At 38.8% G+C, this 24,219-nt stretch overlaps 1 protein-coding gene across 7 annotated transcripts in view; it reads left to right on the top strand.

Annotated features, from left to right (window-relative positions):
• Positions 1-24,219, top strand: part of USP32 (ubiquitin specific peptidase 32) — a 221,374-nt gene that overhangs the window by 117,354 nt on the left and 79,801 nt on the right. For 6 of the 7 annotated variants that reach the window (XM_074019070.1, XM_005583903.3, XM_045375124.2 and 3 more), the window contains 4 exons: positions 8,274-8,405; positions 10,196-10,303; positions 13,999-14,114; positions 14,631-14,693. In XM_074019070.1, coding sequence (XP_073875171.1) covers positions 8,274-8,405; positions 10,196-10,303; positions 13,999-14,114; positions 14,631-14,693 — 419 coding nt within the window. Of the gene's footprint in view, positions 1-2,108; positions 2,374-8,273; positions 8,406-10,195; positions 10,304-13,998; positions 14,115-14,630; positions 14,694-24,219 lie in introns of those variants that run through there. The other variant, XM_045375126.2, reaches the window with a different exon arrangement.

Here is a 24,219-nt window from a genome sequence, read left to right as displayed (position 1 = left end):
GATTACAGGTGTGAGCCACTGTGTCCAGTCAACAAGATTAATGACAAGTTAATCTTTAAAGCCGTTTGTACTGAAGGTACAGGAGGACAGATACGATGTTTGTGATGATGCTGATGTTGAGTCAGAAAGCCTGTATAGGGAGCATAAACATTCTATGTAATTAAAAGTTTGAAATAAGTTAGTATAGTTCTTCCCTCTGCTCCCCTGATTCTACTTTGAATGATCAAACCCTAGTCATTTTTGTTTTTTCTTGTAATACCCTTTCTTTTTCCATTTTGTCCATAGTTGTTTAATACAGTGTTGGAGTTTGGAGAGACAGACTATAAAGTTAAAATGTAATTAGTTTTAATTGATTAGTTTTAATCAGCCTTTCACTGTTTTAAATCTGTCTATGCCATCCCCTATACTGTAGTACATGAGTAGTCCTCTCCAAGCAGTCTAGCAGCTCCACGTCGTCTTCTCTTTGAAATGTTTGCGTTGCGACTGAAATGCCTACTATTCCACGTTCAGCTGTTATCTTTAACACTTTTTTTTTTTTTTTGTCATTGGAAACTAAAATTCTTTCTGTCTTTTGCCTTTTATCTTGGGTCCATGGTATAAACCTTTCTGTAGGTGATCCTGTTTCTTGTGCTTGAATTAAAACTTAACTGCTTTTTTGTCTTTCTGTCCTATTACTATCTGTTTTACCTTCAGACTTTTACACATCCTGTTTTACCTCTGCTTATAATTTCCTTCTTCTGCCACACTCCTTTTCTTTCCGTAGTTAACTTTTAGATTCCCTTCATGTACCTCCTTAAACATCAAGACCTCCAGGGCCTACCCACATATGTGCTCCCAGAAAACTCTCTATTTTTTCATTGTACTTTCCACACTAGAAGAAAATGATCAGTTTTCACTTCTAGAATCTAAACATAGTTGTCTTGTTCACAGTCATATCTGTAGTTTTTAGTACAATGTCAGGCATATAATATGTTTTTACTAAATGTTTCCAGAATATGATGTGGCTTTTAAAATTTTTATTTATTGTCCGGGTGCAGTAGCTCATGCCTGTACTCCCAGCACTTTGGAAGGCTGTGGTGGGAGGCTCACTTGAGCCCAGTAGTTCAAGGCCAGCCTGGGAAACAGCAAGTTCCCGTCTCTACAAAAAATTTAAAAATTAGCTGGATGTGGTAGCACATGCTTATATTCCCAGCTACTCTGGAGGCCGAGGTGGGAGGATCACTTCAGCTCAGGAGGTTGAGGCCACATTGAGCCATGATCATTCCTGGGTGACAGAGTGAGACCCTATCTCTTAAAAAAAAAAAAACTGGCCGGGCGCAGTGGCTCAAGCCTGTAATCCCAGCACTTTGGGAGGCCGAGGCGGGTGGATCACGAGGTCAGGAGATAGAGACCATCCTGGCTAACACGGTGAAACCCCGTCTCTACTAAAAATACAAAAAACTAGCTGGGCGTGGTGGCGGGCGCCTGTAGTCCCAGCTACTCGGAGGCTGAGGCAGGAGAATGGCGTGAACCCGGGAGGCGGAGCTTGCAGTGAGCCGAGATCGCGCCACTGCACTCCAGCCTGGGCGACACAGCGAGACTCCGTCTCAAAAAAAAAAAAAAAAGAAACTATTATTAAGTTATTTTCCTTAATAGCCATATTCTTTTGTAGAATTCAGCAATATTTGGAAGAAAACATGTATCTATTCTGTCTTGTAAATATGTTTTCCAATAAATTAAGAAAGTTTTTGACATTTCCCCAAAATATATCATAATGTATTCAGCTTGCTAACAGTGATTTCTTTGAATGGTAGAATCTGGATTCTGAAGTAGTTAAAATTGTATTTTTGGTGATGGGACTTTATAATTCATTTTGATTATTTCTCTTTTCAGAGTTAACTCAAGAAATTTGTATTGCCCCTGTCTGTTTTAGCATTTATTTCAGCTAACAATATGTATATTATTATGGTCCCTTACCACATTTTAGTTTACAATGTTAAAGCCTTCTGTCAATAGGGAAAAAAGTGCTTTGGTGATTCTTAGACCATGAACTGCCTTGTAAATCTGTGTGCCTCTCCTTCATTATCCTCTTATCTGTTAGTGATGTAAGGCTTACAGCCATTTTAAGTAGATCTCAGAAGGTCATTGCTCCTGAGAAGAGGTTGTTTTTCATAAATGTTAAAGAAATGTGTTACTGTATGAAAATACTTGGATATTGTGCCTGGCCTTTTTGATGAGGATTCACTTCTGGCATTAAAGAGTTGTTGTCTGCAGCTGGAGCCTTTGGTGAGGTGAGACCTGATTAGGATGGCCCAAAGTGCAGACCAAGAACTACTTAGAATGTTGGGAATATGGTATACTGCTGTTGTGACCCAGAAAAAATTATACCTATAGGTGGGTGATAAATTCATTCTTATTTAGCCAGTAGAGTATAAGTTTTAATAGTGACTTATGCATTGCAAATAGAAAGAGTAACTACCGAAATTACTGCTTCAAACTTCTTCAAGTGAAAATAAGGTTAGTAAACTCCCTCTTCCTAGCAATTTAGCTGCCAATTCATGTAAAATGTTTGGTAATGATATTATATATATAAAATCTACTTTAGCTTGCTTTTGACAAATGTTTGATTGAGGATTGTGCAGTCTATATCCAGAAAATGAACAGATCACATACACTTAAAAGTCAGCACTAAAGGATGGTTTTCATTGCTGATCATGACCAGTCTGATCATTTTTTTCTTGTAAATATGTTCTACTTGTCTTTCCAGATTCCTGCTTCAGCAAATAAATTGTGTTTTTTGAGGAGATTGATAAACATAGTTTTCAAAGTAAAAAAAAGAATCACAGTTAATACGATTTTTCTGTGTTCCAATTTACTGTATTATGTAAACACCAATTAATCAGAATTACTTATTGAACACCTATTATATTCTCAATACTGAGAAGTACAGAAATAACATCAAAACTGCTGTCTTCCTCCTTTTGTTTCAGGGTTAGATTTTTTTATATGCTGATCTACTACTTGGAAGAGTTTAGGACTTGAAAAAGCTAATGTTTCTCTGGAGGAACGAAACGCTTTTTCTTTTCTTTTCTTTTTAAGCATCATAAATGGAATAGACAGACGTCTTATTTAGGAATCTCAATTTATATATCACATTACTTTGTTGTTCTCCCTACTGCTAAAATTTTAAAATACTCTCTCCTTTTAAATAAATTCAGTTATCTGAATATTTGAAGTAGATACTTCAGCATTAAAAAACTAAAGCAGCATTCTTCAGTATGAGTTTCATATCTTTTATTTTGTTACAAAAAAGTTGAAATGGGGTCTCACTATGTTGCCCAAGCTGGTCCTAAACCCCTGGACTTAAGCAATCCTCCTACCTCCACCTCCCAAAGTTCTGGGATTATAGGTGTGAGCCACCACACCCAGCCTTTATATATTTTAAAAATTAGATCCCATTCCAAAGTAATTGGACCTTTGCAAACATTGACCCATCAGGAGATTACAATCTAGTGAATTAGTTATTTAGTTTAAAAAGCAATACTATATGACACAGTGTGTATTCCTCTGTGAAAATTTTATCTTTATTGCTCCATACTTTTTTTTTTTTTAAATAGAGACAAGGTCTCTACTAAAAATGTAAAAAATTAGCCAGGTGTGGTGGCGGGTGCCTGTAATACCAGCTATTCAGGAGGCTGAGGCAGGAGAATCACTTGAATCTAGGAGGCAAACATTACAGTGAGCTGAGATCACACCACTGCACTCCAGTCTGGGCAACAGAGTGAGATTCCATCTTGGAAAAAAAAATTTTTTCGGGAACTTTGTTCTTATCTTTCCAGGTAACTTAAGAGTTACCTTGCTAAACTGACCTAACAGGAAAAATAATGAATAAATGAAAGTTACCAGATGCCAAGGTCATGTCTGGTACTAATTGTGATCTTTTTTTTTTTTTTTTTTTGAGACGGAGTCTCGCTCTGTTGCCCAGGCTGGAGTGCAGTGGTGCGATCTCGGCTCACTGCAAGCTCTGCCTCCCGGGTTCACGCCATTCTCCTGCCTCAGCCTCCCAAGTAGCTGGGACTACAGGTGCCCACCACCACGCCCGGCTAATTTTTTTGTATTTTTAGTAGAGACGGGGTTTCACCGTGTTAGCCAGGATGGTCTCAATCTCCTGACCTCGTGATCCTCCCGCCTCGGTCTCCCAAAGTGCTGGGATTACAGGCGTGAGCCACTGAGCCCGGCTCTAATTGTTATCTTTTATCACAGTTAGCATTATCCTAAAGAGGGGTGTGGGGGTATGTGTGTGTGTGTATGTATGAAACAGCTCAACAAACAATTCTTTTTTTTTTTTTTTTTTTTTTGAGATAAGAGTCTTGCTCCATTGTCCAGGCTAGAGTGCAGTGGTGCAGTCTCAGCTCACTGCAACCTCTGCCTCCCAGGTTCAAGCGATTCTCCTGGCTGACCTGCCTCAGCCTCCTGACTAGCTGGGATTACAGGCACGCACCACCATGCCCGGCTAATTTTTGTATTTTTAATACAGACAGGGTTTCACCATGTTGCCCAGGCTGGTCTTGAACTCCTGACCTCAGGTGATCTGCCTGCCCTGGCCTCCCAAAGTGCTAGGATTACAGACGTGAGCCACTGCGTCCGGCCAATACTTCTCATTTATTCATTAAACTTATTTATTGAGTGCTCAAAATGTGCCTGATATTATTCTGGTGTTAGACACAGGGAACAAAACATACCAGAAACTCTGCCCTCAAGCTTATGTTCTAGTTAGGGGAGACTCAATAAACAAAACAAATTAATAAACTTTTTATTAGAGTTGATAAGTATTATGGAGTAAAGTAGAGCAGAGAAGAGGGACAGAGGAGTGTCTTTGAAGGTGGTGCAGTTTTGGTCTGAGAATGTCACATTCGAGTAAAGATCTGAAGGAGTTGTGGGAGTAAGCCATGCAGGTATCATGGGGACGTATTGAAAGGTTTTGAGGTAGAGAAGTCACATTTTTAGCCTTATTCTGTTTACATAGATACTTAACTGGCCTTCCTGCTGTCTGAAGAATGCCCTTTAATAGTCCTTTTGGTGTGGTTCTGCTATTTCTGCTTTGTTTGTCAAAAAAAAATCTGTACTTTGAATTTATTTTTGAAGAATATTTTCACGTGATACAGAATTGGAGGTTGACAACTTTGTTTTCTTTTTCAGCACTTCCCTGTTGCTTTCTGGCTTTTTTTCTGGAGATAAACTATTATCTTGGTTCTTTTGTTTGTAATGTGTTTTTCTCCATCTTACTCTCTTTTAAGATTTTTTCTTTATCACCAGTTTGATTATGACTTGCCTTGTTAGGGTTTTGAGTTTTCTAACACAAGGTTCATTGAACTTCTGGATCTGTGGGAATATAGTTTTTATGAATTTTAGAAAGTTTTCAGCCATTATTTTTTCAGATATTTTCTGCCTATCCCTTTCTGGGATCCCAATTGTATGTATGTTTGATACTATCTTATAGGTCTCTAAGATTCTAATACATTTTTAGCCTTTTTTCTCTTTATGCTATCATATTGCCTATCCTTCAAGTTCACTAATCTTTCCTGTCTAGTTTATAATCTGCTGTTAAGTCCTCTGGTGAATTTTTTAAAATTTCAAATATTGTATTCTTCATCTTTAGGAGTTCCAGTTGATACTTTTTTATAGTTGCCATTTCTTTCCTCAGTATATGCATGTTTTTCTTTAATTCCTGAGATACTTATAATAAATGTTTTAAAGCTTTGCCTGTTAATTACATCATCTGTTATTTCTAGGTCTTTTTCTATTGACTAATTTTTTTTTTTGAGACTGAGTCTCGCTCTGTTGCCTCAGGCTGGAGTGCAGTGGGGCAATCTCGGCTCACTGCAGCCTCCATCTCCCAGGTTAAAGTGATTGTCCTGCCTCAGCCTCCGGAGTAGCTAGGACAACAGGCACCCGCCGCCACACCCAGCTAATTTTTGTATTTTTAGTAGAGACGGGGTTTTACCATATTGGCCAGGCTGGTCTCGAACTCCTGACCTCAAGTGATCCACCCGCTTCGGCCTCCCAAAGTGCTAGGGTTATAGGCGTGAGCCACCGCGTCCAGCCCTCTATTGGCTAATTTTTAATCCAGATTTGCAGTCACATTTTTCTACTACTTTCATATTTTCTTTGGATGATAGACATTGTGGATGTTACATAGCTGAGCATCTGGATTGTTGTCTCTCTTTAAAAAAGGAACTTGTGTTTTATTTTGATAGGTAGTTAAGTTACTTGTGGATCAGCTCCATATTTTCCAGGGTTGTTTGTAAGCTTTGTTGGGACAAGTTTAGAGTAGCCTTTACTCTAGAGTTAGTTTTTCCCTGCTTATTAAGTAGAGACTCTCTGGAGTTCACAGATGCTCCCAATGTCCAACACAGTGTTTCCACTTCAGCCGGTCACAATCAGACATCTCCCATCCCTGTATGAGCGCTAGGACTTTTTTTAGCTTACACTTTCCTAGCATTTGGGCTGGGTGCAGTGCCTCATGCCTGTAAGTAATCCCCGCACTTTGGGAGGCCGAGGCGGACAGATCAGTTGAGGCCAGGAGTTTGAGATCAGCCTGGGCGATACGGCGAAATTCCATCTCTACTAAAAATACAAAAATTAGCCAGGTGTGCTGGCGCATGCCTGTTATCCCAGCTACTTGGGAAGCTGAAACATGAGAATCTCTTGAACCCAGGCCGGTGGCGGAGGTTGCAGTGAGCCAAGATCACACCACTGCACTCCAGCCTGGGCGACAGCAAGATTCTGTTTCAAACAGCAACACCACAAAACAAAACAAAACAAATTTCCCAGCATTTATACCTAGCCCAGCCTCAATGTGTTTCACTTCAAGTATACACAGCTTACTTTCTGCCAAAACTCAGTAAGACACATGTGCAGATTTCTGGAGCCCTTTCTTGGCATAACTCTTTCCTCTCCAGTACTCTGTTATGCAAATTTCAGTTACCTCACCTCCAACCTATCTTCTTAACTCAGTGAAATCTCTTTGCTTATAGTGCTCATCCCTTGTTTAGGTCTGGAAAGTGACTGTGGGGAGAAAATCCAGGGCAATGAAAAGGCTCACCTTATTTGTTTCCTTTCTCTCGAGGATCACAGTTCCATACTGCTTGTTCTCAAATTTCTAGAAACAGTTTTATATATTTTATACAGTTTTCTAGTCATTTGTGGTAGGAGGTCAAGTCTGGTGCTAGTTACTCCATTATAGAAAGAATTTGAAATTTCTAGATTTATATTTTAATAGTATCACTTTGGTTCCTATGTTTAGTTGAGAATAAATGTACTATGTATGCTTTCTAAATTTTACTTTAGTTCCTTGGAGGAAAAACAATCACAGATAAAATGGTTTAGAGCCTATTTGTGATTTTTGATGTATATTCTGAGGAGTAAGGAGAAAAAGATGTTCATGTTTTCGTGGCTTTGCTATTACTATCACACAGGGACTCCTACTCCATCTCCTCTGTCACTTAACTGACTTTTTTCATTTATTCAGTAAGTATTGAATGTGTAAGTCATTAATTGTATTGATAGGATGAATCAGACATAGATCCTGCCATTATGATGTTTACAGTCTAGCCAGGAGAGAAGCTGTACATAGAAACTTTAAATCCAAGATAGAGATTGAAAATAAACAAAAATGGCTGAGCACAGTGGTTCACACCTATAATCCCAACACTTTGGGAGGCAGAGGTGAGAGGACTGCTTGAGGCCAGTAGTTTGGGACCAGCCTGACCGACATAGAAATACCTCATCTCTACAAAAAGTTTTTTAAAAATTATCTGGATGTGGTGGTGTGCACATGTAGTCCTAACTACTTTGGAGGTTAAGGTGGGAGGATATCTTGAGCCCAGAAGTTTGAGGCTGCAGGGAACTATGATCGTGTCACTGCACTCCAGCTTTGGAGTGACAGAGCAAAACCCTGTCTCTTAAAAAAAAAAAAATCAGTACAGGTAAAAGTGGTGTGGGAAACCCAAAAGAAATAGCTTAGTTGTATATTATTTTAAATGTTGGATTTAAACAGCCTACTTAAATGGGGAATTGTAGATTTCTTTTTTCTGTTTTAAAGTCTCGTTTTGGTTTAATTTTCTTACCATTTTGGATGTAATAAATTTGAGTTTTGGTTTTGGTCGTGATTATTTTTTAGCAATTGAATTGTGAAACTAAAATATATGTGTGGAAGATATATTATCAGGATGAACTGAACTCCCGAGAAGAGAATTCTGAGGTTTTATAATCTTTTTTGATTTGACCCTTAGTGGAGGAATCAGACATCATTGATCTTGAGAAACGCTATTGGTTATTGAAGGCTCAGTCCCGGACTGGACGATTTGATTTAGAGACATTTGGCCCATTGGTTTCACCACCTATTCGTCCATCTCTAAGTGAAGGTAGGAATCATTCCATTTTCTACATATGTTCACTGGTAAACATACCTGGGCCCATCTCATATTTGAAACCAATACATTTTAACTCTAAGAAACCATCTTCTTATATGTTTGCAGGTTTAATGGAGTGGGGAAAAATGAATGGGAATTAGTATTATAGTCTTGAGCTTGATCTTCTACCTGTTATAACCTTGCATAAATCAGTTTAGCTCTCTGCACCTGAGGATACTCATGTATAAAATGTGTTTGACCAAGTCAGTGGCTGTGATACTGTGTTCCAGTGAGGTGCATTAGTAGCTAGTGCCTGGAGTCATGTGGTGGCCACTGAATGGGCAGAGCTCCATGTTTCCACATATGACCTTGTCTCTTCCTCTAGTAGGGTGCCTCTACCTTTTTTCTTTTGCATAAGAAGATTCCACTGCTGTATTCTCCCCTCCAAAAAACATTTAAGAAACAATTAGACTAGACCATCTCTGAGGTGCTCTCTAGCTCCAAACTTAGTGCTGTTACTTTTTTTTCTTTTTTTTTTTTGAGGCAGAGTTTCGCTCTTGTTGCCCAGGCTGGAGTGCAATGACGCGATCTCGGCTCACTGCAACCTCTGCCTCCTGGGTTCAAGCGATGCTCCTGTCAGCCTCCCGAGTAGCTGGGATTACAGGAATGTGCCACCACGCCTGGCTAATTTTGTATTTTTAGTAGATACGGGGTTTCTCCATATTGGTCAGGCTGGTCTTGAACCCCCAACCTCTGGTGATCCACCCACCTTCAGCCTCCCAAAGTGCTGGGATTACAGGCGTGAGCCACCGCTCTCAGCCTGCTGTTACTTTTTTAAAAATAAAGAGTACAAAGAATAATTGTGAGCACATCATAAAAATCATATTTGGAGTATGAATACTTGGGTTCTGCTTCCAGCTCTCACCTTTTAAAACTTATATTTGACAAATCATGTAGTCTTCTCTGAGCTTTAGTTTTCTAATCCCTAAACTGAGGGCACATCGTTAGATTCTTGGAATATACTATGTGTATTCTTCAAATTTCTAGGGTACTTTGGAGTACTCGTCAGGGGAGCCAGGGGAGATAGGGCTCTGGGTTTCTACCTACTTCAACAACAGTGCATTGTGTTTTTACCTTTTTAGAATTGGGATTGATGTATCATTTCATTTGAAAACAAAATTATTTCATTTCTTTTTTTTACAAAATGTTTGGAAACCACAGGATTAGATTATAAATTCCCTTTGTGAAATTTAAAATATTCATGTATAAAAGATTAAACAGTACAAAGAGACTCTGTAGTAGAGAATTTCTTTCTCTCATGTTGCATAATGTATCTTCCTTTGCCTCATGAAAGAGCTTTATGGGAGCTTATTAATGATACTGTAGTGTATCTTTGAGCATTTAATAAGCAGTTCAGTTTTTCTTTCTTTTTTCCGTTTTTCTTCTCAGTCTAAGTAAGGATAATTGTTGTAATTTCTGACCTTTTTTTGGTTTTTAATTTTTATTTATTGACTTCAAAAATATATAGGCATTTTAGCTATTAAAAATGATGTAAGATAAATATGGATGGACATAACCAAACACTAAAGAATTGTAATGTATTTTCTGCCATGATCACAAGTTTCAGTTATAATTATACCGAGAGGAAAGAGATACTTCCTGAAACATTAGGAACTGCTAATAAACTTAAAAAACAAATTCAGTCAGTTTATGGGAAAGAGTCATTCCTCCTTTTGTAAACATGTCATTATTAACACTAGGAAGCTTGGCTGTGATTTATGGTGCCTCTTCCTATTTTACAGGTTTGTTTAATGCTTTTGATGAAAATCGTGACAATCACATAGATTTTAAGGAGATATCCTGTGGGTTATCAGCCTGTTGCAGGGGACCCCTGGCTGAAAGACAAAAATGTAAGTGTGTTAAACATTGTCAAAAAATTGCAAACTATGTAATAGAGAGAAAATCAGTTTTCATCAATGTAAAATTATCTATGGATTAAGGCTTGAATTTTTATAACTTTGTCAGATTAGCAAATATTAATCTCATATTGGGGTTTTAGTGAGGTCACTCTAAGGAATCAATCATCTCTTCTTTTTTACTATGGAATAATTGGGATCTTTGCTATTAACAATGGGGTTGATTTTCCTGAAGAATCTGCAATTCATGATAAATGAATCAGATCAGCTATGATGTAATTGAAAATTTTAAACATTTAGGAAATATTTTCTGGTAGAATTTTGTGTCTTACATAAGTTGAGGCATAAGTCATTTTCCGTCACTGGCACGGATTAATATTTCATTGGCAAAATAAAATTTATGGTCAAAACTAATTTTATTAAATGCTAAAATGATCTTTTTTAACCTAACTAAAATGTTGCAGCATAATTTGGAAGCATAAATACATTGTGTTATTAAATCTTAACCATATTTGAAAAAATGCAGGCATTTACATTTAATTGGAAACTAAAATATATTTACTGGGGTCATTATCTCCACGTCTTTCTAAAATAAATCTTCACAAATGTTGTGTATTTTGGGTGTGGTGTTCAATATTTTTATATTATTTCGTACTGTTGTACTATGATGCACTCAATTGATTTAATAGCCAGAATTCTATTATGGAGGTATATGAAATAATTTTTCAACTAAAAATTCAAATATCTTTTTTTATTCCCTGTTGTTATACATCTAACAATGTTATAGATGTTAGATGTTATACATCTAACAATTTACTGTTAGATGAGGAAGCTAAAATCTCTGATTTTTTTTGTTGTTGTTGTTGAGACAGGGTCTTTTTCCGTTGCCCAAGCTGGAGTCCAGTGCAGTGGTGTGATTGTAGCTCACTATAACCTTGAACTTCTGGGCGCAATGGATTCTCCCATCTCAGCCTCCTAGGTAGCTGGGACTACAGGCATTTACCACCATGCCTGGCTAATTTTATTTTATTTTATTTTATTTTTAATAGAGACAACGTCTTGTTATGTTGCCCAGGCTAGTCTCGAACCTCTGGCCTTAAATGATTCGCCCACCTCAGCCTCCCAAAGTGTTGGGGTTATAGACATGAGCCTCCATGCCCCGCTGTGCATTTCCATTGAAGTTAATTGTTGCCTTAAAAAAATTTTGTTTTAATTTCTTTTTTTGCTGATGAACTAATGGAAGTTAAACTAGAGTGATTCATTTGGAGTTAAATAGCAAAGCACTGGTGTTCTAATTCTTACCATGTTGTGTTTGAATTTCATTAAAGAGTTAAAATTGTTGGCCAGGCATGGCTGCTCACACCTGTAATCCCAGCACTTTGGGAGGCCAAGGCAGGTGGATCACCTGAGGTCAGGAGTTTGAGACCAGCCTGGCCAACATGGAGAAACCCAGTCACTACTAAAAATATAAAAATTAGATGGGTGCAGTGGCAGGCACTTGTAATCCCAGCTAATTGGGAGGCTGAGAAAGGAGATTCGCTTGAACCTGGGAGGTGGAGGTTGCAGTGAGCCAAGATTGTGCCATTGCACTCCAGCCTGGGAGACAGAGCGAGACTCCGTCTCAAAAAAAAAAAAAAAAAAAAGGCCTGGTGCAGTGGCTCACACCTGTAATCCCAGCACTTTGGGAGGCCGAGTCAAGCGGATCACAAGGTCAGGAGTTCAAGACCTGCCTGGCCAATATGGTGAAACCCTGTCTCTACCAAAAATACAAAAGTTAGCCGGGCATGGTGGCTGGTGCCTATAGTCCCAGCTACTCAGGAGGCTAAGGCAGAAGCATCGCTTGAACCTGGGAGGCGGAGGTTTCAGTGAGCTGAGAACTGCACTCCAGCCTGGGTTACAGAGCGAGACTCCATCTCAAAAAAAAAAGATTTAAAATTGTTTTTTACAAAGAAAGATTGAATGTACATTAATTATACTGGAAAGGTAACAGGGAAGTGGACTGTCTTTATATCAGCTTATGATTCTTGATATAAATAGGATTTTTTTTTTTTTTTAATACGAAGTCTCGCACTGTTGCTCCGGCTGGAATGCAGGGACACGATCTTGGCTCACTGCAACCTCCGGCTCCCGGGTTCAAGCAATTCTGCCTTAACCTCCCGAGTAGCTGAGATTACAGGTGCCTACCACTCTGCCCAGCTAATTTTTGTATTTTTAGTAGAGACAGGATTTCATCATGTTGGCCAGGCTGGTCTCAAACTCCTGACCTCGTGATTCGCCCACCTTGGCCTCCTAAAGTACTGGGATTGCAGGCATGAGCCACCGTGCCCAGCCATAAATAGGATATTTTAAGCAAACAAGAAACAACTCTGCTGACCTGGCACCGTGGCTCACACCTGTAATCTTAGCACTTTGGGAGGCTGAAGCGGGTGGATCACTTCAGGTTAGGAGTTTGAGACCAGCCTGGCCAACAGGGCGAAACCTTGTCTCTATTAAAAATACAAAAATTGGCCGGGCGCGGTGGCTCAAGCCTGTAATCCCAGCACTTTGGGAGGCCGAGACGGGCGGATTACGAGGTCAGGAGATCGAGACCATCCTGGCTAACACGGTGAAACCCCGTCTCTACTAAAAATACGAAAAAAAAAACTAGCCGGGCGAGGTGGCGGGCACCTGTAGTCCCAGCTACTCGGGAGGCTGAGGCAGGAGAATGGCATAAACCTGGGAGACAGAGCTTGCAGTGAGCTGAGATCCGGCCACTGTACTCCAGCCTGGGTGACAGAGCAAGACTCCGTCTCAACAACAACAAAAAAAATAAAAAATAAAAAATAAAAATACAAAAATTGGCCAGGCGTGGTGGCTCACGCCTATAATCCCAGCACTTTGGGAGGCTGAGGCGGGCCAATCACAAGGTCAGATCGAGACCATCCTGGCTAACACAGTGAAACCCTGTCTCTATTAAAGATACAAAAAATTAGCCAGGTGTGGTGGCACGTGCCTGTAGTCCCAGCTACTCAGAAGCTGAAGCAGGAGAACTGCTTGAACCCGGGAGGCAGAGGTTTCAGTGACCCAAGATCATTCCACTGCACTCCAGCCTGGGTGACAGAGCAAGACTTCATCTCAAAAAAAAGAGAAGAAAAGAAAAAGAAAAATCACCTGGGTGTGGTGGTGCGCTCCTGTAATCCCAGCTACTTGGGAGGCAGAGGTTGCAGTGAGCTGAGATCATGCCACTGCAGTCTAGCCTGGGTGACAGAGGGAGATACCGTCTCCAAAAAAAGAAAAAGAAAAAAAAAAGGAACAAGAAACAACTCTGCAATGATCAATTTTGAATATTAGAAATTAACCTAGGGGCTTGCATTACTTCCTTAAAACTTGTAAGGTATTGTAATATTTATTGTGTAGTAACTTGACCCTTTCTTTACAGTTTGTAAGGCATTTAGCTTTAGATTTGGTTGAAGGGTAGGGTCTTATATCTGAATAATGATTTAGAGATATAGATTCATGATATGCAGGAAGTCCTACAAGTTCTGAGGAGTATAATGACATAGTATAGTTTATTACAGATAAGAACTGTTCCAGGAAACATATACTTGCTTTAAAAACCTAAGTAATTATACAAGGGCAACTTCTAGTAAAATATGTTATACCTCAGAATACAAAAATAATTTTCCTCCACAAGAGTTTCTTTTCATTAGTTTGCTTCAAGGTATTTGATGTTGACCGTGATGGAGTTCTCTCCAGGGTTGAACTGAGAGACATGGTGGTTGCACTTTTAGAAGTCTGGAAGGACAACCGCACTGATGATATTCCTGTAAGTTCTGATTGTGTATGTCTTATTGCATATAAACTTCCAACAGGAAATTGCAGGGAATTATTTTCTTTAAAAGGATAAAATAATTTTTTACTGCCTTTAGTTACTGTATTATGCTACTCAAAATATTTACAGCTGAAGATGCAAAATTGGGAAGAGTGTTTGGGTTAGAAAATCTTAAACTCAACTATGTAAAATAAGAATGAAACCATAGGAAAGTTATCTTAAGTTTTAAGCATATATGAGAATCTATCTACGGTAATTATAAAAATACTTGAGCAAGGCCAGGCGCAGTAGTTCTTTCCTGTAGTCTCAGCAATTTGGGAGGCCAGGGTGGGAGGATCACTTTAGCCCAGGAGTTTGAGATAATCCTGGGCAATGCAATGAGACCTCATCTCTACAAGAAAAACAAAACAAATCTTGCTCTATATACAGTAAACTTTAGCCATTGAATAACAAAATCAAAAGTATATCCACTGACTCTTTTTCTAATTACTCCTTTGGGTTGTTTTAAAGGAATTACATATGGATCTCTCTGACATTGTAGAAGGCATATTGAATGCACATGACACCACAAAGGTGAGTCTAGGTAGAACTAATGTATCTTTTTCCAAAAATATCATGTACTCTGTTTGGGATGTATAGCTTATATACATGCTTGAATCTCTTCTGCATCCTCCCTACCAAGTACTTATCTGGACCTGTGGGTAAAACACCTCCAAGTTATCTCCAAAGAGAGCCATTCCATCTTTAAGCAACTCTGAAACTGTATGTGCAAACATTTATTATAAGTCTGTGCTAGGCATTTTATAAGAATTATGTAGATACAGCCCTTGACAACTATAGCCTATAATCTATATTTCTTCCATTTGACTAAGTTGTGGTAAGGCTAACGTTATATTGAGCAAAAGAAGTCGAACAAAAAAGAATATATACTGTATGATTCCATTTATATGAAGTTGAAGAACACAGAAGCAAAACTAACAAATAGTGATAGAAGTTGGAATAGTGATTTCAGGGGTGTGCAGATTAATTGGGAACAACCATAAGGATATCTGAAATGATGGAAATGTTTTTTTCTCTTAATTTGGCAGTACATATATTCTTTCTCTCTCTCTTTTTTTTTTTTTTCTTTGACAGAGTCTTGCTCTGTCACCCAGGCTGGAGTGCATTGGCAGGATCTCAGCTCACTGCCACCTCTGCCTCGCGGCTTCAAGTGATTTTCTTGCCTCAGCCTCCAAGGTAGCTGGGACTGCAGACGTGTGCCGCCATGTCGGCTAATTTTTTTGTATTTTTAGTAGAGATGGGGTTTCGCTATGTTGGCCAGGCTGGTCTCGAACCCCTGGCCTCCAGTGATCTGCCGGCCTTGGCCTCCCAAAGTGCTTGGATTACAAGCATGAACCACTGTGCCTGGCCAGTACATCTATTCTTTTAAAAAATTTCTTCTTTTTTTTTTTTGGACACAGGATCTTGCTCTGTTGCCCAGGCTGAAGTTCAGTGGTGGGATCTTGGCTCACTGCAGCCTTGACCTCCTGGATTCAAGCAATCCTCCCACCTCAGCCTTATGAATAGCTGAGACTATAGGTGTGCACCAACATGCCCAGCTAATTTTTTTTTTTTTTTTTTTAAGAGACCAGGTCTCACCATGTTGCCCAGGTTGGTTGCAAACTCCTAGGCTCAAGCAATCCTGCCTCAGCCTCCCAAAATGCTGGGATTACAAGGCATGAGCCACTGTGCAGGCCTAAAAAAATTTTTAAATGGTTGTGCTAAGGACCTCTCCTGTGTCCTTTAGTGGCAGCCAGAATAAGCATGTAATAGCAAAAATAAACATGTACTTTATAAATAAAAAATCCTTGACTTATTTAGTTTGGTAACATTTATTACTAATGTTATCATAATAGATTTACTATATATTTAATATATATGTTTACTATATAAATATATTTACTATATATTTAATATATAGATTTACATAATAGATTTACATAATATATTTATCCTATAGCTTGCATTACTATGATGTCTATGTGTCCCTGTGAAATTGAAAATAAATTACCTGTATGAGACACATTTGCATAAATTTGAGTCTTTCTACTGAAACATTGACACGTACGTACCAAGTAGCAAGTTGGTAGGATCTATACCACAATGGTGTTATTAAATAGAGGTTTTGAATAAATAAAGAACATCAGTTTTTTTTTTCTTTCTTCAATCAGTTTTTTTTTCTTTCTTCAATCACAATTTCAGAAGAACTTGTAATGGCTCTATTAACTGATTCTCAATAGAAACAGATAATAGATATGAGTTTCAGGCTAGAGCTTTGACAATTCAGTCCCCTTCTTTCTCCTCTCTCTGCCAGAAACTAAGGTATCGAATTCTGTTTGGTGTGTATGAGAGCAAAAACCAGGAAAAATTTCGGTTAGAAAATTCCTTGTGTAGAGATAAAAGTTTGAACACCTTTTTTCTAAGTGTTTCATAGGTATGTAGGTATTTTTGCTGTCAGCTTTTAGGTAAGATGGGGTTTCTACTTCTTGCTCTGCTGTGAACATTAAACAAGATCATTTAGCTGCTTCAATTCCATGTAACCATGATAATGAGATAGTAGTAGTTTAGGATAGAACTTGGATTTTTTAACCAAGCCTATTAACAATATTTGCTGGTGACTAGATTGTACATTACTCATTCTTTTCCTGACTACCAAGTCTTCTCTGTCTTATCTAATTCATCTATTGACTATTTAATGATACTCTGTAGTGGCTCAAGAGATCTAGATGTTACCCTTTGATAGTTTGTAGTATAGAGGTAAAGATAGACAAGTGTAATCAGGGCTATGTTAGAAGTCGAGGCTGGGCATGGTGGCTCTCATCTATAATCCCAGCACTTTGGAAGGCTGAGGTGGGAGGATCACTTGAGTCCAGGAGCTCTCAGCCAGCCTGGGTAACATAACGAGACCCTATCTCTACCAAAAAAAAAAAAAAAGAAAACCCAAAAACTTAGCCAGGCATAGTAGCACATGCCTATAGTTCCAGCTACAAGGGAGGCTGAGGCAAGAGAATCATTTGAGCCTGGGAGGTCAAGGCTACAGTGAGCCATGATTACACCACTGTATTACAGCCTGAGCAACAGAATGGGAACTTGTCTCAAAAAAAAAGGTTAGCACCCGGTATTATGGTGGGAGGATAGAAAGGGAACCATGTAAATTGAACTTTGAAAGTTCAGATTTCTGCTGGGATGCAGCACTTTAATAATTAGTTAATTATGGTTAACAGAAGTAAAAAGTTGAAAGGTGATTCCTAAAAGAGGTAACAACTAGGGGTAGAATAGAAGACATTGCCGGGCGCGGTGGCTCAAGCCTGTAATCCCAGCACTTTGGGAGGCCAAGACAGGTGGATCACGAGGTTAGGAGATCGAGACCATCCTGGCTAACATGGTGAAACCCCGTCTCTACTAAAAAATACAAAAAAACTAGCCAGGCGAGGTGGCAGGCGCCTGTAGTCCCAGCTACTCGGGAGGCTGAGGCAGGAGAATGGCGTAAACCCGGGAGGCGGAGCTTGCAGTGAGCTGAGATCCGGCCACTGCGCTCCAGCCTGGGCGACAGGGCGAGACTCCGTCTCAAAAAAAAAAAAGAAGAAGAAGAAGACATTATTACGGTATAGGACTGTACAGTAAGACATCCTGTAAAGTCCTAGAACTGCAAATATTCTGATGTGGCTGGAATAACGGATTCATATATTGAAGGCTATAGACCTAGATTGGGGCCGTATCTTGAAGTGCCTTGAGTACAAACCTCAGGAGTTGAACTTTATACCAAACTGTGGAGAAACCTCCAAAGATTTAAGTAGAACAGAGCAAGCGATCAGCTGACACTATTTTGAAAATCAAGGCCACATTTATTTTTATTTATTTATTTATTTTTGAGACAGAGTCTCGCTCTGTTGCCCAGGCTCGAGCGTAGTAGTATGATCTCGGCTCACTGCAAGCTCTTCCTCCTGGGTTCACACCATTCCCCTGCTTCAGCCTCCCAAGTAGCTGGGACTACAGGCTCCTGCCACTGCACCCGGCTCATTTTCTTTTTTTTTTTTGTATTTTTTGTATTTTTAGTAGAGACGGGGTTTCACCGTGTTAGCCAGGATGGTCTTGATCTCCTGACCTCATGATCCGCCCGTCTCGGCCTCCCAAAGTGCTGGGCAGGCATGAGCCACCGCGCCCGGCCTAATCAGGGCCACATTTAAATGGAGGACATTTACAAATAAGTCATATAGGTTGAGCATGGTGGCTCACGCCTGTAATCCCAGGACTTTGGGAGGCCACGGTGGGCAGATCAGCTGAGGTCAGGAGTTTGACACCAGCCTGGCCAACATGGCGAAACCCTGTCTCTACTAAAAATACAAAACTTAGCTGGGCTTAGTGTCGGGTGCCTGTAATCCCAGCTGCTCAGGAGGCTGAGGCAGGAGGTCCACTTGAACCTGGGAGGCGGAGGTTGCAGTGAGCCAAGATCACACCATTACACTCCAGCCTGGGCAACAGGAGTGAAACTCTGTCTCAGTTAGATAGATAGATAGATAGATAGATAGATAGATAGATAGATAGATAGATAGATAGATAGATAGATAGATAAAATAAGCCATATAGTCAGTGAATTTGCTTTAGGAAAAGTTCATATTATCGATACCTTGCTTAGCAGTAGTCCTAACTGCAGTCAGTAAAACATCCACTAAATTGGGAGAAAATAAAATCCATTTACAATTCTAGTTTTTAAGTGTAATGCTGTATATGTTTTTACAGTGTGTTAATTATTACTCAGGTGTCAGTATAGCAAATGGGCTTTTGACCATCATTGTATGCATGATGATTCTGTATGCTGGTATCTATTATTTCTTTTCATGATGTTTCTTTCCTTTTGGACAGTATTAACATATCTTTGAGGTCAGTATACCCTCACTCTGAAAATTCTTCCTTGAATATTTGTGATTACTAGTTTAACTACATAAAAGAATCAGATTATCATCTTAAAAATACTTTTTACCATCTTAAGCATTTTATATTTTGTTCTGCTAGATATGCAAGGTTCTTATACCATGTATTAATAATTTATTGCACATATCAAATTACATTTGTCCTTTTGTTTTTGTTTTCGTTTTTATTTTTGTTTTTTTGAGACAGAGTCTTGCTCTGTTGCCCAGGCTGGAGTGCAGTGGGGTGATCTCGGCTCACTGGAATCTCTACCTCCCGGGTTCACGCAATTCTCCTGCCTCAGCCTTCTGAGTAGCTGGGATTACGGGCTTGCACCAACACACCTGACTAATTTTTGTATTTTTAGTAGAGACGGGTTTCGCCATGTTGCCCAGGGTGGTCTCAAACTCCTAACCTCAAGTGATCCACCCACCTTGGCCTCCCAAAGTGCTAGGATTACAGGTGTGAGCCACCGTGCCTGGCCTACATTTGTACTTTTTAAACAGCCATTATTTTATTTTTATTAGTAGCATTTTAGATTTTCAAACGATAAAATTAATAGAAGTTATTACATTTTCATATTTCACTATGATTTCCCTATCTGTTCTAAATGCTGAGTCCTATAAAATTAAAATGAGTTTACACTAGCTGTTAGTTTTGTCATCAGTGCAGAATCATTGACAATTATTACTTCAAAGATAAAAAGTAGCATTTTGAAATATAGCTTATGTTCAACATAGCTTTTCCCTGTATTGGCATTCTTCATTTTTCTGTCCTGGAATTTTACTTGTGACTGTTCAGTGTAAAACTTCTTAATGCGATGGAATTTATCAGAGCATAATATCCTCACCCTTAGAGTTCATTAAGTTATGTGACATGTTTTTCTGTTGCCTCCTCATGACTGAGGTACATGATGTGGCAGAGCTTGCAGTTCTTCTGGGGTTTTTTTGTTTTAAGAATTAAAATTTTAGTTATTCTCAATGAATGTTATAGGGAAAGATACACTATTCTGACTACTATCAAGTGTAGGATAAATTTACATGTGTTGTGTGTATTCTTTATTTAAAAATTGAATAATACTGTATAAGTCATTCTGCAATAATTTTTTTTGAATTTTCCTAAATCTATATATAATTTTCTATCTAGCATATGAAAGACGCTTAGTAAATAAATGTTTACTTAAAAAACTTAGTAGAATGTTTACTAAGCATCTTTCATATGCTAGATAGAAAGTTATATATAGATTAACTTAGTCTTTTTATCATCTGCATAGTATTCCATTATGATTATGCTATGATTTATTCCTGAATCTTTTTTATTTTTTTTTAGTCTTGCTCTTGTTGCACAGGTTGGAGTGCACTGCAACCTCTGCCGCCTGGGTTTAAATGATTCTCGTGCCTCGGACTCCTGAGTAGCTGAGATTACAGGAGCCCGCTACCACACCCAGCTAATTTTTTTGTATTTTTAGTAGAGACTAGGTTTCACCATGTTGGCCAGGCTGGTCTTGAACTCCTGACCTAAGATGATCCACCCACCTCAGCCTCCCAAAGTGCTGGGATTACAAGTGTGAGGCACCACACCCGGCCTATTCCTGTATCTTTTAAAACTGTATTGCTATAGCCAAAAGTAATTTTCAAAGGCAAGGGGAATACTATTGACGGATGGTTATGGAAGTAATTGACAGTTCTGATAGCATTGTAATATGAACAACAGGTCTCTAAGTCAAAGATCCTTTTGTGCATAATGTATTACAGTTCCAGATGCCTTTAACTTCTTGTACAGTTAGTACTCACTTAATGTTGTCTTTAGGTTCTTGGAAACTGCAACTTTAAGTGGAAGGGTATAGAACAAAACTAATTTTACCTTAGGCAAACAAGAGTTAAGTTCCCACAGCATATTTCTAGTCACAAAAACATCACCAAACTTCTAAATAAAGACCCCAAGCACTTCTAATATTAAGCTTTGAAATAAATGTGAACTATAAATAGATCTAAGAAAGATTGATAAAAACAAGATAATTATTTACCCAGTTTTTGGTGAATCAGTGAGTGACAGCAGCATAGTGGTGATGGGTTAAATCAAGGGATAAATGTTTGCAAAATGAAAATTATAAGAAACACCTCCTACCACCTTGCAGTTCAAAAACTAACAATAACAAATATGGGAGGCTCATTGAGTACTTTCTTAGCATATCATTTATTATCATACATTTGTATGATTGTTGCATACTTTATGAGTTGTTATTTTATGGTAATTTGTATTCATTTCCAACCCTCTTATTCCTGTTCTGGTTAGTGGCTGGCCAGAGCCTATCCCTGCAGCTCAGGGTACAAGACAGGAACCAACCCTGGACAAGATACCATCCCACTGAAGGGCGCACTCACATGTGTATCCACACTCACTCATACTGGGACAATTTATTATTTTTTCATTTTTTTGTTTTTTTACATCACAACATTGTTACATGAATTGTTTACAATACAAACAAAAAGTGCATATATGCTATCTATGAATACAGCTCAGTGCAAAATAGTGAATTCTCTTTAAGAGGCCGTGATTCCTATTTCTAGCAAACTAAAGAGACTGCAAGTTGGTTTTTATCTTCTCAGTGTTGCCTAGAAATGATCTGTAAATGCATCTTCCTCCTGCTACTTACCATAAGATGTAAAAAGGGAGTTAAAGGAAAGCTTCCTTGCTGGTTCCTACCATGTGAAAGATGCTATATTCTATTTTAGCAGGGCCAATATGTGGAAAATACCTAAATTTAAGTGTTATTACAAAAATGAAGCAATAATGAGATTCTGGCTAAAGAGGGCACTAAATAAGAATAATATATATTTAAAGGATTTAAAGCAAACAACAAAAAAAGATTGTTTAAAAAAGTAGTTCTAGGTGCACTGTAAGCATATAGGGTTTTTTTCCCATGTGTATTTTTAAACAATGGAAGGGTGAAAAAATAGGGTCACCTGTGTTAGACTAATTTACCTTATTGTATATGCTGCATCAGATGGAACTTTTGCATTATAGTTATAGAGAAGCATAGTTTGCCTCATACTATGGCAATTTGTCTTCAATCAAAACCTTCCAGAGTCATTTTATTTTAGAATGTCCTGTAAACATTCAAATCACCAGAACATGACTGTACAACAGCAAAGTGTTCTCTTGCATTAAATTGAAGATATCTGTTTAATTTTTTAAAAAGGAAAAGAAAATGTAGGAAAGGCACTTAGAGCTGCTACTTTATAAGTACACAACACCCTACAATTCAAAGCATCTTAATCTCCACCAGGATCAACAACAAAGTCATTTTTGTCATGCTGTTAAATCCATCATAATGGCTGATGCAGATTGGTCAGAGGGATCCAGCAAACACTGATGTCCATAATGGTGTTTTGGCAGCTAATATGTAACTCTTGGTCAATAGAGAGTTTAAAGGATCTTCCCTTTCTTCTTGATCTTTGCCAAGATTCTTGAAGAGTTCTGATGTTCTAAAATACATTGTTGACTTTTCAGTTTGCTTACTCATCCTCAAACTGACAGCGGTTTTTCTCTTAATTCTTTTTGCTGTGCTTCCAAATTGTTTTTTATTTGCATTAAATGAATGTAGTATTCATTTATCATTTGCGTCATTTCATGTTTTTCATTTGCATCATTTCATGGCACCATTGGAGCTCAACTTCAGAATCCTTCAGGTTTTGAACTACTTACTGACCATCTCAAATACCTGCTGTCTTGATCTCCATCTTCTTCATCTTACCTACTTGCTCCCTTTTTCCTTCTTCCATTTGTGCCAGAGGAAGACTCTCAGTAAGCTGCCATTTATTCTGTTATTGAAATTGTGCCCTAAAGAGTTAAAGAAACCAATGACTATACTCTTGGGCTTACAGGATAGCGGCTAAGAAAAGAAACAACTTAGTAAAAAGCTGAAACTAAAACTTTTCCCCAAAGAGTAGGAAACCGACAACCAGCAGAACTCCTTGAGTTTGCAGAATAGCGGATTGAAGGAAAAAAACACCAAAAAACTGGCCTGTGTGGTGGCTCTCGCCTGTGTAATCCTAGCACTTTGGGAGGCCAAGGTAGGAGGATTGCAAGGCCAGGAGTTCAAGACCAGCCTGGGCAGCATGACTAGACCTTGTGTTTTTTTTTTTTTTTTTTTTTTTAAAGGCAGTTTTGGTAACCTGTGCCTGTATTTAGGAGGCTGAGGCTGGAGGATCCCTTGAACCTAGGAGTTTGAGACTGCAGTGAGCTGTGATCACACCACTGCACTCCAGCCTGGGTGATAGAGTGAGATCCTGTATCTCTTTTAGAAAACAAAATAAAATAAATAACAACTTGCTGAAATGCTAACCCTCTCTCCATTGTGAGATTTTAAAAACTGGCTGAATTGGCTAGAACCAATGTGGCTAACTAGAGTTTACGCAGAATGAGCTTGCTAATTCCCGTTGCATGTTTCATACTGACTCCCCCCAATTTCCACGTGCGATCCATGAAGTAACATGAAGAAATAACTGTGCATGCCCAAGGACTTTCCAGTCCTCTCCTTCTAGCAGTCACCTGCCAATCCCAGAATCTACTCTATAAGGCTTTTTTAAATAAAATTATTGCCTTAAAACCAGCACAGGGAGACAGCCTTGAGCTGGACTGCCATCTCCTTTTCGGTTGACCTGTTTGCTTTGCTTTTCTCAAAAACCCAACGTCATAGTATTGGCTTCTATCTCATCAGGCAGCAAGCCTCCTTTGCTTGGTAACGTTATCAACTCCATTATGTCACAGCTGCCAGTTTTCTGCTTCTGTAGTTCTTCATTATTAGTAACATCTTTCAAGTTCTGCACGTGTGTTCTTACCAATATATTTCTTAGAATGATGAAATCACATTGTTCGTCAGTGTTTTTTATTCTATGGGAAGGACTTGGATACTGTGGAGAATACAAATCTGTGAGGAATAATAAGTTGATTAATGTTAACTGGCCCAATCCAGATTCACCTGCTACCATAAGTGTGAATTCAAACCCTCTCTTCACCAATTTTTTGTATACTTGATTTGGGAGGTTGGCAGATCTTACATAGCCTTTGAGGTTCTTCTGTTGCCATGGTGCTGGGATTGATGTTCCTCTCCTCACAGCAACAGATATCACACTATAGTGGGACAATT

Source organism: Macaca fascicularis, chromosome 16 (genome assembly GCF_037993035.2).
Source record: "Macaca fascicularis isolate 582-1 chromosome 16, T2T-MFA8v1.1".
Classification (NCBI taxonomy): domain Eukaryota; kingdom Metazoa; phylum Chordata; class Mammalia; order Primates; family Cercopithecidae; genus Macaca; species Macaca fascicularis.
The sequence above is the reverse complement of the archived record's forward strand: the minus strand, read 5'-3'. Positions and strand labels throughout refer to the sequence as shown.